At 43.1% G+C, this 15,264-nt stretch overlaps 1 protein-coding gene across 4 annotated transcripts in view; it reads left to right on the plus strand.

Moving 5' to 3' along the window:
* LOC126556637 (homeobox protein prospero) overlaps positions 1–11,606 on the plus strand; it is a 97,926-nt gene extending 86,320 nt beyond the window's left edge. For all 4 annotated transcript variants that reach the window (XM_050212022.1, XM_050212024.1, XM_050212023.1 and 1 more), the window contains 3 exons: positions 526–705; positions 11,076–11,220; positions 11,403–11,606. In XM_050212022.1, the coding sequence (XP_050067979.1) occupies positions 526–705; positions 11,076–11,220; positions 11,403–11,582 (505 nt within the window). In that variant the 3' untranslated portion in view covers positions 11,583–11,606. The remainder of the gene's footprint in view (positions 1–525; positions 706–11,075; positions 11,221–11,402) is intronic.
* Positions 11,607–15,264: the final 3,658 nt, after the last annotated feature.

The following is a 15,264-nucleotide window of genomic DNA, read 5'->3' on the forward strand; positions in this document are numbered from 1 at the left end:
TTAGAGCTTGAGTCCTAAATAGCTAAATCCTATTTTCTGTGTGAATGTTTGGGGAACCTTAGACGTTGTGTGCCCCTCATAACCTCTTGATACGTGTCTGTGGGAATGTTTAAATAAATTAAAAGATTTGCAAAGCCCCCCCCCCCCCCTACGCACTAGTTCCACGTTCAATACGAACGGGGAAACTCAGAAGGAAAAAAACAGGAAAGCGGTGGTGTGTCTTAATCAGATTTACGCCATCGTAGGAGCGGATATTCTTTCATTCTTGTATTCCGCCATGTTCGACATTCTTCGAATTGAGTTGCAGTCACTTTTATAGTTTCCGTTACGCCGTTGAAGGGCGTGTTCGATATCAAGATATCGAAATCTGATTCGCACAATCCTTTTTTCCCCGTCTTTAGTGGAATTTGCTACTACTTTGTTCAAGGCCTTTCACAATGGAATAGCGAAGCATAGTTCTGGCGAGGGTACACACTACACACTTTATAATTAATCAAAAATCAATGCACCAATTCCAAAATCCAGTAACCAATCCTTAACTCCGGTGAACTCGTCCACCCTGACTCCGATGCACCTGCGCAAGGCGAAGCTGATGTTCTTCTGGGTACGGTACCCAAGTTCAGCCGTGCTGAAAATGTACTTCCCGGACATCAAGTTCAACAAAAACAACACCGCCCAACTGGTCAAGTGGTTCTCCAATTTCAGGTAAGTGACGATGAAGAAATGAGACCTATAAATCGGAGGAAACCGATGAGATACTCTTAACCCCTTTTACGGCGTCAGCAAGATAATTGTACCCCGTGTCTGACTCGTGCACGTGTGCATAGCTGTACGGCAACCGGAAATGGGTTGTGTTTGATTGGACACGTTTTGCCGGAAGTGGGAAGGCTTGGAACATGACAACGGTTGAACGGTTCAGGGCGAAATGAAATCATATTCCCCTGGCGGGAATGAAAAGTTAATCTATTATTCACAAATTAATTATTATTGCCCTGGCCGCTTTTTTTTTTTTTTTGTACGGCATTAGGACATCGAAAGATGAGCTTCAGCTCATCCCTGCGCTCACATCTACAGAGTGTAAAAAACTTTTCTTCGTGTCCTCTGATGTTCTAATATTCAAAGTCCCTTTATGTCAGCAATTGGAAAAACTTAAAATCCAAACAATATATCCCACAAACCAAACAGAACTGATCGTGCCACTATTTGCGATTTGGTCAGAGCTGCAATCGTGATGGAACCTTGGGTACGTTTTGGGGCAAAAGATACAAAAAAATAAAGATAGAGGAAAAAGACACCATCATTGTTTCCGCACAGTAATTGATCGAATGCAAATTTACTTAGCGTTGTACCGCAATTCGGTCCAGAATCCAAGCTTTGTTAGCGTTGGACGTTTCGAGGACCCAACATGGAAAAGCATACAGCGGGAAGGGCTACGAGGTGGGACAGCTTTTTCTGCCCGGCGTGCTGGGGGTTGGTTTTTGGCTATGAAATTTCCACATGAATACCCATGTTCCGCTGGTCCCCGTGTTTTGTTGGTGCACAGCACAGCGGAAGGTTTTTAACTTTGGCTGCTCTCGGCCCCAAAGCTAAGCTCGGTTTCGGGCCATAAATTATTCGGATATGCTATCAATCGATGCAGCAGTGGGATCATGTATTACTGCTGCTGTTGGCTAGACTTGCGGGGAAGAGTAGACAGTGCAGCCATGGTGCAATCCTTTAGATTGGGTAAGCTCGAAGGGAGGACGGTTTCCGCGAAAATCGATCATCAAAAACTAATATGGCTTCATGCTATGTGTACCTATCTTTCACCGTACCTTATATAGTTGTACGCTTTGGTGGGGTTTGCTATTGCTGCTACTAGCCCCGGCCTCGGCCGGCTACGGACCGAATTAGCGTGGGGATATTCCGTGCGTGAACCATCGTGATGGATCCATCATACACCGAAATTTAGCGATCGTGATGGAGGATATTTTTTTGCGTGTTTAGATTACTGATTGACGTTGCTCTGTTCTATCTCATGCTTCACCGATCGGATCTCCAGCACACTGTAAGCTCCGCTTACATTGTAACGCTTGTTTTTGTGTCTACCATGTTGGGAATTTTGGGCAAATGTTGAGCCGCATTCCTGGATTCCCTGCTTAAAATTACCAAAACAGAACCAAATAGATGGTCCCAGCTATTCTACCCCAAATAGGGACCGATTCGGCAGGAAATAATACTATGAAATAGGAGGATTGGAAGCTGCAAGCCTAGGGAGGAAAAACCCAGCTCCGTACATGTGTGTGTCTAGATGCAAGAATAAATTGCATCCATATTCGGTTAGAATTAATAGCATTCGTTATTATGTCTGCGTTGTCACGCGTACGGTTCGTAAGTTTGGAGCACCCTAACGCTCTCCAGGGAATGTGTGTGCATCGGCGAAATGCATTTGCTTTGCACTTTTGCAACACATAGAAACTCTATCAAAAACCTGTCCCAAAACAGCAGTCCCATTTATCCTTACCGCGCTCGACTAAAACCCACTCCCAAGCAGCCGTAACGCAGTGGACCACCGAAAACGTGCCGGGAAAATCGTGACCACGAATGCACATAACGCTCACACACATGAGGCTGGTTAGTATATTCCAATTTTTGTTTTTCTGTGGATGTGCAAAATTCGTACGTGTGTGGGGTTTTTTAGGCAGCGTTGTGCCCCGTCACCCAATAGATGCACTTTGCGTGTGCAATATGCAATATTAGAATTGCTAGTCCCAGGGCTGATTCGGGGGGCGGTTGCTGTTCACAACCACCCATGTGTCCGGCACAAGCACCCGGGAATGCATAGCCTAGGTATCCGGGGATCGATGCACAAAAACCGAACGTCCGAAATAGGATGCATCTCTTCCATGCACCGGTGTATGTGTGCTGTTGGTGTGCATCAGGAATTTCGGTGGAAATGGGGATCCCAAATTGGGAGAATGATTTGTGAGTGTACACGTACATAAAATGCGATACATCCGGTGGTCATTGTTAGTTTGCAGACTCACGCAGATGCGCACGAATGCACCGTTGGGATCTCCACACACACACACACACACACATTAGACCCAAATGCCGATGCACAAACGCAGCGTGTTATTGCATTTTGGAATTTTCGTTTGATTCGGTGCGTGTGTCCTGCGATTGGGGTTGGATGAGGATGTATTTTTCGGGTACAGTCTAGCCGCGTTGCGAACGGAAAGGGAACGACCGAGCAGTGTGAGGATCGGAAGTAGTTTATCCTTATGTGCTGTACGGAATAAATAGAATAGAACAACTAACACCTCGCATTGTTGGTTGTACAAGCGAAATGCGAAAGATAACAGCCCCATAGCGTCTCTCTCTTTCGCTCTTATTTCAATCATATTTCGATGTACAACAGTTAGAGCTTTGCTCCTAGTAACCCAACCAACCCTATTGATCTCCATATGTACTAGGGATGTCGGGTTTGTGTGTATGTGCTATCTAAACACACGAAAGCACTAAATCGCTGGACGGGTGGGGATTTATATGCGCTGTAGGCACAGTGTGCATAGTTTCCCGGTTTTTTGATAGAATCAAACGTTCAAAGTGATTATTTTTGTCATTCAAATTCTGTTCGTTAGAATTAGACTTGTTTTTTTTTTGTAAAAAAAGATGTTGGGTCCATTGAACAAAACAAAAAATCTTTTTTTTTTTCAACACTTTGCTCTGGGAAAAATTGTGTGAAAATTTTTAAACGAGCAAATGTTGAAGCTAAATGCGTTAAAAAAACGTTTCGTTTTTAATAAATAGGATCAAACAGGAATAACAAAATGGCACCCATTTGCAAAGATGCTGTTTCCCTTTTTCCTTTTCACGTTTGCTCCAAAATGCTTCAACTCTCAAACGGTTTTGCAGAAAAAGCGAAATTGCACAACCTTCTGAAAACATAAAGCAAAACCGCCCAACGTCAACTCCTGGGGTAGCTCGGTCTCGGCCCGTTCGTCTTACCGTAACGGGGAAAAACGGAATGGTTCTTCACGGTGGTAGCACGCTCGAGAAGCAAGTGATGCACGAGAACAGTGAAACCACCAACACTGACTTAAGCCCCCTCCCGGCAGAGAAGAGTTGCAGAAGACGTTGTTGGTTTCTCGTGCAAACTGTGAAAATAGCGACAGAACACAGAGACCTGCGAGAGCACTTCAAGGCAAAAAAAAAATCATCGCACCAGTCGTTGGAGTAGCACTGGACTTGGTTTGCACTATGAACAGTGATTCTTGTGTTGGGGAATGTTTTTTTTTTTAAGTTGTTTTGTACCGACGAAGGTGCTTGCTGCTCTCGGTAGCAAAAGATGAAAATGAAAACAAAAACTCAACGAAGGAGCTTAATTAAAAATTGCTTAATTAATGTAATTTTGCTAATTAGGAAAGGGAGGACAAAGCAAGCAGAGAATGTAAAGAGTTGCACGGCAAACACTACCGGACGGACATCGCCGAGAGGAACGAAGAAGAATGAACGGGTATGGCCGGTTATCTTCTAGACATCCAGGAGGTACTGTTTGGAGAACAGAGAGCCAACAAGCCTCGGCAAGTGAAAACAAAAGTTGTGTGATTGGCCAAGGTGCTAGGACAGTTGATAATCGGTACCTAGGAAAAAAAGGTGCAAGAATGAGTAACATTTAGTGTGGTTCGTTATAATCGCCTATCAACTGTCCATTATTAATATTGGAGGAATGACAATTGACATTTAAAAAGACTGACAGAATGATTTGAAAAATATTTCTTTTGATAACCCTGTGTAGGAGATGCATATTCTTATTCTTCTTCTTGGCCTGCTCAGGATTGAGTGCGTCGTATCGACATGGCCAATCTGTCTCCAATCAGTTTCCAGGAAACTCGGTTTAGGGCTGCAGTCCTCCATCCACGGCTGCATCCGATCTCCGGACAGGTTAGACTCCACCTGACGCCTCGTGCCGAACGGGACGCTGACGAGCACCTTCTTGGTGGAGCACGAGTGCGGCATCCTCATCACGTGCCCCAGCCAACGTATCCTTTCGGCTTTGACTACCGTCAGGATATCAGCACCGCCAAACAGCTCAGCTAGCACGTGGTTCATTCTCCTTCGCCACACGCCCTGCTCGAACACATCGCTAAAGATAGTCCTTAGCATCCGCCGTTAGAAAATGGCGAGTGCATTGGCGTCCTCCGTCAGCATAGTCCAAGACTCGTACCCGTAGAGGACTACCGGACGTATCAAAATGCGGTAAATCGTGCATTTCGTGTGTTGTTGGAGTCTTCTGGATCGCAGGAGTTAGTGGAGTCCGTAGTAGACACGATTCCCCTGAATAAGATGCATATTATTAAGTTTAAAAATATATTTTTTAACTTTAAAGCATCGTCAATACTCCAAAATTTCCTCAGCAGAGAGACTGATACAATTTTTTTGGTAATCTATAGCCGAGGCGGAGCTAAGACAAAAGTGGAGTTAGTTTTACGATAGGTCTTAGGCATGCACCTGGCCAACTTTCAGAGGATTCCTCCAAAGTTAGTCTTTCTTACGCAAAAATTATTGATAGAATTTTGTGATATTTAGTTCATTCAAGTTTGATAATCTCTAAGCATAATTTTTCACTTGTTTTGTTGGCAGCAAAAAGCACCATACAGAGCCCTACCTAGCCTAGGCTGTTAACAGGTACATTACCCCGTTAAACCTTAAGAACGATCATTAAAATTATGAGCAAAATCGGTTTTGCGGATAATCGTTTTGAGATTTTTGCTCACTGCAAATCGTTACCTGGTGCGATCATCTGGCTCGGGCCGGTCTCGGATGCCACACAATGCCAACTGCAAACTGAGGATTTTTGGCGGGAATAAGGACTGCATCTGCAACAGCAGCAGCAGCAGACGCGTAAAGCACATAAGCCTGTGGCCGTTTGGAAATCGAAACAACCCCTCTTGCCTTTATGCCTCCCGGTTCTTGTTCTTCTTTCAAACGGTAAAAGCAAAGGACAAAAACGGCAACGTTCCCTTCCTTTCTTTGGTGCCGAGTAGTATCGAACCAGCTTGCATCTTAAAGATGGTTTTCTTTTATTAAGAAAACCCTCACCACCACCACCACCCGGGTCCCTCAGCTTCGTTAGAGCGGACCTAAGACATTCGGGCGCGCGCGACCATACACCGCTTAACTCGTCAGGCCCTTACTGATCTTATTTTTCTCTTTCTTTCCCCTTTTTTCACTGCGTAAGGTTTCAGTTTGAGGTTTTTTTGTTGTTGTTTGTGCTGTTTGCTCCGGAAGTTTATGGCCAAACGGCAGCAGTGTGTGTGTGTGTTTCTCGTTATACCCTCCTCTCTCGGTGGGTTTGTCGCCTGCCCTGCAAACCGGCAATTATCATCAGCAAGTCACGTTAGAAGTCGAGGAGTGTATGTTCTCTTCAGAAAGGTAAAATTTCTTACCTTGTGCGGTAGAGATCGGCGAAACGAAAGTGGAATTATAAGGGCATTTAAATATTCCCCCTTCTGATCACCTTTCTGCCGAACCGTTCTGTGCCTGTGCGATATTGTTTCGATTTTTCACCGGAGGAATGTGTACATAAGAGGGGAAAAATGATCGTTATTCGTCTTGCGTTGTGCTAGTTCTCCTTTATCAATCTTCTTGCCAAGAAGTAAAGGTTCTCATGCGCAGTTTAAGGCTCACATTCGTTTCTTAACATGCGCGTTATACGATTCATGGTGGTTGTATCAGAAGAAAAGCGTTACCAGTTTCTTGGTGGTGGCTTTTAATTTTTCTTCCTGCTGCTGCTGCTGCTGCTGCTGCTGGCACGATCAATTTTCGGTGAGAAGTAGAAACTATTTTATGTGGGGTTGATTATTTCCCATCTACCACCGTCTTGCCCTTTTTATAAAGCATTTGTATTATGCGCGTGTGACATGGGAACATGTAGAAAAGGGAGAAAAGCGAGAAACAAAGAACGTAACGAAGCAGGAAAAAACACTGCACTGTCGTCTCCTAGGTCTTTTGGGTAAACGGAAAAATTAGCGCTTCGCTGATTTTGACCGTTGAAAGAGTGCTGGTACTATACCAGAACATTAGAGCATTTGCGTGTCAGACCGACGGAGGGGGAGAGGTCAACCGATTTCTTACTTTCGTATGTCTTGAAAGGGGACAAGTTTTCGGAAGAAAGAAATAGCGTGAGAAACGCACAGATCTTGTGTGTGAATACGGGTATTGTACCGGCCAACTTAAAAGCGAACGAAAAACGGTTATGACAGTTAACGTCTTTTATTTTCAAAATTTCAAAAATCTCAACCGTTCCACCTTGTTGCCTGGTTGGTGGCTGTTTCTAGCAAAAAAGCACTATCCATTGCGGATGTGTCATCGTAAAGACCGTCCATCCGGTTCAATTAATTATTCCAATTATTTCACATAATTAAGAACCAGAGCAAACAAGTATTGCGTTCCCTTTGCCACCCATTTTAGGGTTATCCCACACATCATCATCATCATCATCGTGCGCCATTTAAATAGTCTCTGTTTGGCCACTCAGTAAAGGGCGGAAGAGTGGTTAAGCTTTTTTGTTTTGCTCGCTGTTCAAGTACTATACCCAACCGCCTCAAAAGGATACATCGGACGGTGGGCGCGAATAGTCAGGCTGAGTTCTCTCAAGTGTCGGCTAACTTGCCGCCATCTCCGGTACAATAACTCGACTCCAATGGCACTCGGGTGCGGATGTAATTTTGCCATAAAACTCGCAAAGGATGTGGATGGGAATTGTGATGAATTTTTGATGGCGCTCTGTGCAGACAGGGCCCAGACAAAACTGCATCCTCACACCACGCCACGTGTATGTTTTTTTCTTCTTGTGTAAATGTCACATTTCCGCTATGTTCTAAGGTCTACGATAGATTTTTTTTTGTACTTGTCGTTATTAATTCACATCCTTGCATGAGAATTAAGCACACATGCTCACACACACACACACACACACACACACACACAACACATCAATTGAGAGCGAACCAGTTCCATTTTGTGAACCGTCCTCGCATGTCACGCTGCATTAAAAAAAGGCGAAAATTGAAAAGAAAAATCAAACCAATCCACCCAGCAAACACGAATAGGAAAGGAAAGCTGGAGCGACATTATTCCACATAATGTGAAGTGGATAAACGGCAAAACAAAGCATCATCACGTAGAACGAGGTGAACGATTGCGATCATTATGCGATGGTGTTGATGCATGCGAGCTTGCGATGCAGCTCGAGATGATAATATGTGCAAGTGGAGCAGGTGGACCCCGCCTAATTTCACTGTCTTCAGTCAACTTGTCGTCGTTGCACATTGTATGTGACTCTGGTTATGTGTTTGCGGGTTCTTGGCGTGACTTACGTGTTCGGTTAGCGGGCAATACAAAACAACAGCCAACAGGACGTTATTATGATGCGCTTTTTCACTGTGACACATACACCCGGGCATGCAATATCTGGCAGATAACAAAAGACGGGAAAACATTCGAATCCACGTGCGCATATGATGCACAGCAGCACAATGCAGCGCCCACCCTAGAACGACGTTTGATCGACACATTGCAGTATGGCCCACGCCTTAGCAGGCGGTTAATTGCTGCGATTTGAAATCTATGATTAGCACGATTCGTTTGCCACTGAATTTTAAGTTCTATCTTTTTTTTTTTTTTTGGGATGGAAATTCATTCGTTACTCCTTTCTTTAGGGCACACACAAAAAAAAAAAAACCCCCCGTCAAGTTCCTAAAACGAGCTAATTTCTTGTCCGTGTGTCGACTCCACCACAACACTGCAGGAGGAAGTCATTGTCATTCGGTTTCACACATTTCGCATGCTGGCACCTATCAACAATGATGAAGAGTGCAGCATTTTACGGTAAATTACAACACTACACATGAGCATCCTTTCGTACCAAGCTTAGCCTGGGTACACGGTTTATGCTGCTACGGGAAGCTTTTTTCTCTTTTTGGTGTGTGTTGCGGCTGCTGCTGGTTGGTGTGCCGCTGAAGGACCCACCACAACCCTGGTATTATTGCTGATGCTGTTTATTGTGGGGTTTATATTTACATACAGAGCGCGCGCGAGCGAGAGAGAGAGAGAAAGTGCACCAGAGCGACTCGTTTTTGCAGAGGACGAAGCCGTGATAGCGCTGCTGCTCATACACCATGCAAAAGGCGCCGAGGCGTTGGAGCCAAGCGTGAAAAGCATAATATTTGCATGCAGATGTTCTGTGGCGCGGTAGGGAAAAGAAGGTACTGGGAAAGTATCTTGTTTTGACGCCTTGTAGAATGGTGGCAGCAAGCAACAACCGGTATATCCCAGTAAACAGAGGTAATGCATGTAGTGTCTAGTTTGTGCGAATGTACTACAGCAGCCTCAGCGCGTGGCGCGAAAGACACCTTCTTTCTGGACACCCAGGACCTTGCCGCGGGGCCGGTGAACGCGGCAACTCAAGTGCACTCCTGGCGAAGCATTTATGCCCGCGGTTGCCACTTTAGGTGTTTGAAAGCGCGTTGACAAGTTGCTGGCGGTGCGCTACAGCAAACGCGCCAGCACCGTTCTTCCTGGCAGTGTGGCAGGGGACTGAACTCGAGATCGGCCAATTGAACACAGAGACTGTCTATATTTACTGGGAAACGTGTCGCAGTGTTGGAAGAAAACCGGAAGAAGCAAGAAAAACAAACATGTGCACATTATTATCTTTTTAACGCGCAGCTATCATCAAAGGAATTTTAAGGAACGCAATTAACAGCTATATAATTATGTGCTTCATTACAATAATCTACGAAAGTGTGATTATTCTTCATTTCTTTCTGTTTCCTATTTATTTGTCGGTGTGACAATGAGTTTTTCTAGACTTGTTCACTTATCAGGCACTACATCCGTGTTGAAGTCTTGACCAGCTTCAGAAGTATTCAAAACTCTTCCCATGATCGTGGTGCACCATCGTGTACCAATCCAATATCTCATTTCGAGCCTCAATCTCGTCCTCTGAGAGGAAAAATTTGTTTATTTATTTTAGGTTGATATTTTTTCTGCCACATGGACTACACAAAAATTGTCTTAATAACTAAGGATGGTGAGGGGGACAATAGGGGGATTGAAAAAATTGAACACAACACTAACAAGGATGCAAGGAAGAGCAGACGGCGGGATGGGGCATAAAGGGGGATGGCCGTCAGAAGAGAAGGAACATCCAGATCATTGGAGAGGAGACTTGCGATAAAGCATGATCGGAGGTGGGAGTGTCGGGTTTCTATAGAGTCCAACCCAAGAAGCCGACAGCGAACAGGATAGGATGGAGGGGTCAGGCTTGTCTTCTCCAGCCTGGCCATTGCAGTCGAGCCTGGGGGAGACCAGACAACGGCGACGTAGTCCAAGGTGGATCGGACCCAGCAACAAAACAAAGCCTTCAGGCATAAGGCTCTAAGTTCTGAGGACAATCCAACAATAAGACCTAGAGCTTTGTTGGACTTGGCCACAACATGATCAACATGTACGATAAAAGTGAGAGTCTCGTCCAGCCTCACTCCCAAGTCTTTCACGGAAGTTACTCGACGTATGGCGGTGTCATGAAGGGTGTAGTTGTGATTGATCTTAGAAGATCTCCCAAACGAAATGATACAACATTTATCAGGATACAGATTAAGGCCATTGTTAAGACACCACCCGGAGAAGGTATTAAGGGAATCTTGAAGAAGACAACAATCAGCAGACGAACTCACAGGAAGGAAAAATTTTAGGTCGTCCGCATAAGGACACTCCCTTGAGAAACTCCAAAAGGACCTTCAAAGGAGTCGGAAGAAGAGGACAACACTTTAGCCCAGCATCCTTGGGCGTATCTCAATATTGCTGGCGGTTCTGAATTTTGACGCAAGATATGGTCAAGCTTTAGACGAATTGAAGAAAGCAATCACCTCAACATCCCTATCAACTATTACCACTATCATTTTTATCATCATCGTACGCCAAGAGCTGGATTTACATGTAGAAGACGATACACACAAAAAGATGTAGAAGTTTCAAAGCTTCAAAGTGACAGTGAATTTTAATGCGTTTCTTTTGATCTCGTGCAGGGAATTCTACTACATTCAAATGGAGAAGTACGCCAGACAGGCGGTAAGCGAGGGCATGAAGAATGCGGACGACATCCATGTAAGCAATGACAGCGAGATTTACCGCGTCCTCAACCTACACTACAATCGGAACAATCACATTGAGGTAAGATTTAAGGTTTTCCTTCCCCGCAACCGCTTTGCCTTCGATCCTTTGCTTTTAAATGATCGATCGTCCGTGTACCGCGTACACAAGCCTATTGGCCTAAACAAAAAAAAAACAAAAAAAAAACAACCAAAAACAAATTATGTACGCATTACATTTGCTTCCACCCCGTATATCTGTAGGTGCCCCAAAATTTCCGATACGTTGTTGAGCAGACGCTGCGTGAATTCTTCCGCGCGATACAGGGCGGCAAAGACACCGAGCAGTCGTGGAAAAAATCAATTTACAAAATCATCTCCCGAATGGATGATCCTGTGCCGGAGTATTTCAAATCTCCGAACTTCCTCGAGCAGCTGGAGTAAGTGCAAAGTGCAAAGGAACCGTTACTAAAAAGAAAGAAAAAAACAATGCCAAGGAAGCTAGAGCGTGTCAACCAACAAAAAACGAACAAAAACGTAACTAACACAAAAAGAGAATACCAAAAATGCAAACAAACAGGCCAGCCAGAGCCCATCCGCCTACCCCAAAAAAAGGGGGAAAAAAATAATGGCGGTAGACAAAACTGAATTAAGGGCACCGAATCAATAAATAGAGAAAAAAGAGGGACAAACAAAAACAAAGAAACAAAAGAGTAAGTAATATATGAGATACACTAATTTGTGTATGGAAACGAAAACAAACTAAAGAAAGAAAAACAAAACAAAACAGAGAGTAATTTTATTATTAAAATTAAAGTAAATTATACAAAATTGTTATCTTAAAACAAATTTATGAACTATGAGTACTGACGGTGGGTGGGGACAAACAACAAAAGGAGAGATAACGTAATGCCCGTTGTATAGGGCATACGTAATACGAGTGAGAGGAGAAACGGCAAAAAGACAAAAAGAGAAACACGGAAGAAAAAGAGACTATATTATTTAATAACAAAAATCATGAAGCACGAACACGAAGCAAAAACAAAACAAACCGGGAAAGGGGGAAAAAAATTACAATGCGTTTACAAAACTTATCCCAAACAAGGCAAAACAGCAACAACAAACAAATACAGAAAACATTTGTGGTTCCTATAACGTAGTGCGCTTTTTCCCACACAGGCCATGCGTTTGGCAAGAAAATTCTACACACACACATACACACGTGAAGCAGCAGTAAAACTTTAAACACTGTAAAAGTGTAATACTGTGTAGTGTGTGCGTGTGTGTGTGTGTGTATGTGTGTTAGGAATGTGAAAATAATTCGCGGGAAAGGCCTTCAAATTTATCACACTCATCCGAGCGCAGCAGCAACTTACAAATTGAAAAGCAAAAAAGAAGGGCTCATTATATAATGGCTCATCTTATGAAAGCAAAAATCCCTCAACGTGGTATTTTTCGACTCAAGAAGAGAGATTATCGGGGCGCGTTCTAAAAGTAAAACTAGTATTTAGATGCAACAACAAAAAATCGACAACAAAAAGCAAGACACCTACACGGCAAACCTCAAAATTTACCAAATTTTTAGTATATTTAAGGAAACGAAACAAAACAAAAAAAAAGGATAGGAAGAGTACACAAGCATTAGTGCACTTACTTGCTGTGGTGCTCAATGTATCGGAAAGCGAGAGGAAGTAAAGGCGGGAAAAAAAGAAACAAAGCGTTTAGAGAAACTTTAGAAAACGGAAGCTGCCAAACAAAAACACACGCGGAAAATGTCGAAAACAGACAGCAATCGAACAATGCGACCGTGTTTCTGATTCCCTTGGAACAACAACCAACTACTGATGTAAACTGTATTGCGCATCGTCGAACCTTTTAGAGTGTCTAATTTACAAATCGGCGTCTAAATTTATCCTTACATTTGTACATTTGTGGTGTATTTTGTTGCCTACCGGGTGTGCACACTATTTACGCCCCCCCCCCCCCCCCCCCCCCCCCCCCCCTCTCTCCGAATGGGTGCTAGAGGATGTCTCAAAGTCGGCCACGGTCAACCAGAGATAGGTTTTTTCCTTAATTTTATTGTGAGCTAACCCAGCTCTCAAGGGCTCTGTTGTGATGCCTTTCGAAGACAACAAAAAAAAAACCTCCCAATCCATGAAATCCATGATTTCGTGGTTCTTTATTTTTGACTGTATAGTCTAGTTATTAGCGCATTTAGTTTTATCGCCCTTTAGGTTTAGGAACCGTTAGCAATCGTGTATGAGAAAGGTATGTGTACAAAACGTGTCCTAGGCGTATAAGTAGGGTTAGAATCTAACACACTCACAGAGATGCCGCAAACGAACTCGCGAACACCAAGATTAGTCCTTGGCCATAGAGGGATAGAGAGATCACTCGAAGCAACATACCGGTGTCAGACAAGATCAGACCGATGCTGATGATGAGGCGTTGAACACTTCACGTTGTTTTCGGTAAAAAGAGAGAGGGAGAGAAAAAAAACCTTGTAAATATGTTTATTTATTATCATTATTATTATTTTTGCCGCTTTACGGGAAGGGGTGCAGAGTCGCAGGGTTGAAAATAAATTATGTTTATCGAGCAAAATTCTAATATTAAACGAAAAAATATCAAAATTCCAAATTAAACCAAAAAAACTTTGATGATCGTGTCGTATGTAGGTAGCGAAAAGTGTTTTTTGTTGTGTATGATTTCCGTTCGTTCCGTGGGAGGTGGTCGTTGTCGTAAGAAAGTTTTTGAATATTTTTAGGCTAAACTCACCTTTCGCGAGTCTGTTGCACAGCGCACACACACACACACACAGCGAGTCTGTGCTGCTAGCTGAGCTGAGCAAACACGAGCGCAAGGTGATCAAAATTAGAAGCAAAATTTGTTACTACTTCTGGAAAATGAAAGGTGGAGAAAATTTGTAAGTTTCGGCGTCCGGAAAGCGTAAGTTTCGTTTATTGTTTTGGCGTTATTTCGGCACTTTAGACAAAAAAAAAGGGGGAAAGCGATAGAAAGAAAATTTAACGAAGAGAGAATGAATGTTTTTTTTTTGGTGATGGTCCAGCGCCCTGATCCGTGTTGCTTCGAGTAGATACAGAGACAGACAGAGATGATCGCGGTTCGCATACAATCTAGGTGCGTGTCTAGGCAAACAAAGAGCAAGAACGTTGTACACAAATTCTCACAAAAGAAACAAACACACACACGATTGGAGGATTGTATACGTTGGTGGTGGTAATTCGAGAAAAAAATCAGCAAAATTAATTGTTTCGACCATTTAACAACGGGTGGTTATTCTATTAACGAATGCGGAAATCAGACATCCAGAGATCATCGCATGTCGTTTTTTGGGTTAAATTATTGTTTTATTTTTAGGAGTGATAAGTGATTCTAGTTCTTGCTGGGCATAATAATCCCATTGCGCCTTTGTGAAACAATGATAGGGCGTTGAGATTTGGCACCAACGTACGTACCCTCAAACATATTAGATCAATTGAGCACGAAAAAAGTATTGCAATAGAATCTTAACCAAGCTGTGTGTGTCAATAATTGTACACTGGCGGGGGAATAAAAAAAAAAAACAATGGAAAACAAAATCCAGTCCGATCAGTTTCCAAACGGCGCGGGAAGAATCAAAGAAGCGAAGAATCACAAAAAATCGAACATCATTCCACGTATTTTGCAAAAAAAAAAAAAAAAAAACAAACCAAAGCTTATTTCTAACGAAAGCATACCTTTTGCACACTGGAGATGTTATAGGCACTCCGTGTGTCGTTTGCTTTATTTTAGTATTTAGGTATGAATGCTAAAATTTATTTAAACAAACCAAAACTACTGAAATATGGTTTACAATGGTGGCTCACAGACAAAATGGTAGCTATATTGGTCGTATGTTTATAAGTTGCAACTAAAAGGAAAAGAAAACATTACTTGCAATCATAAAGCAGAGCCCCAGAATACGTTATCCTGTGAGTTTCCTAGTCCAGTTATACCAGCATCGAAGGCCTCCCTCAGTAATCTGCATTTAAATTCTTGTGTGGAGATTCGCACGTTCGGAAAAAAAAACGAAGCAGTAACAACAAAGCTAAAATGTTTTTAAAGAACTGTTTGCGGAATTCGA

The sequence above is a fragment of the Anopheles maculipalpis genome, chromosome 2RL (genome assembly GCF_943734695.1).
Source record: "Anopheles maculipalpis chromosome 2RL, idAnoMacuDA_375_x, whole genome shotgun sequence".
NCBI lineage: Eukaryota > Metazoa > Arthropoda > Insecta > Diptera > Culicidae > Anopheles > Anopheles maculipalpis.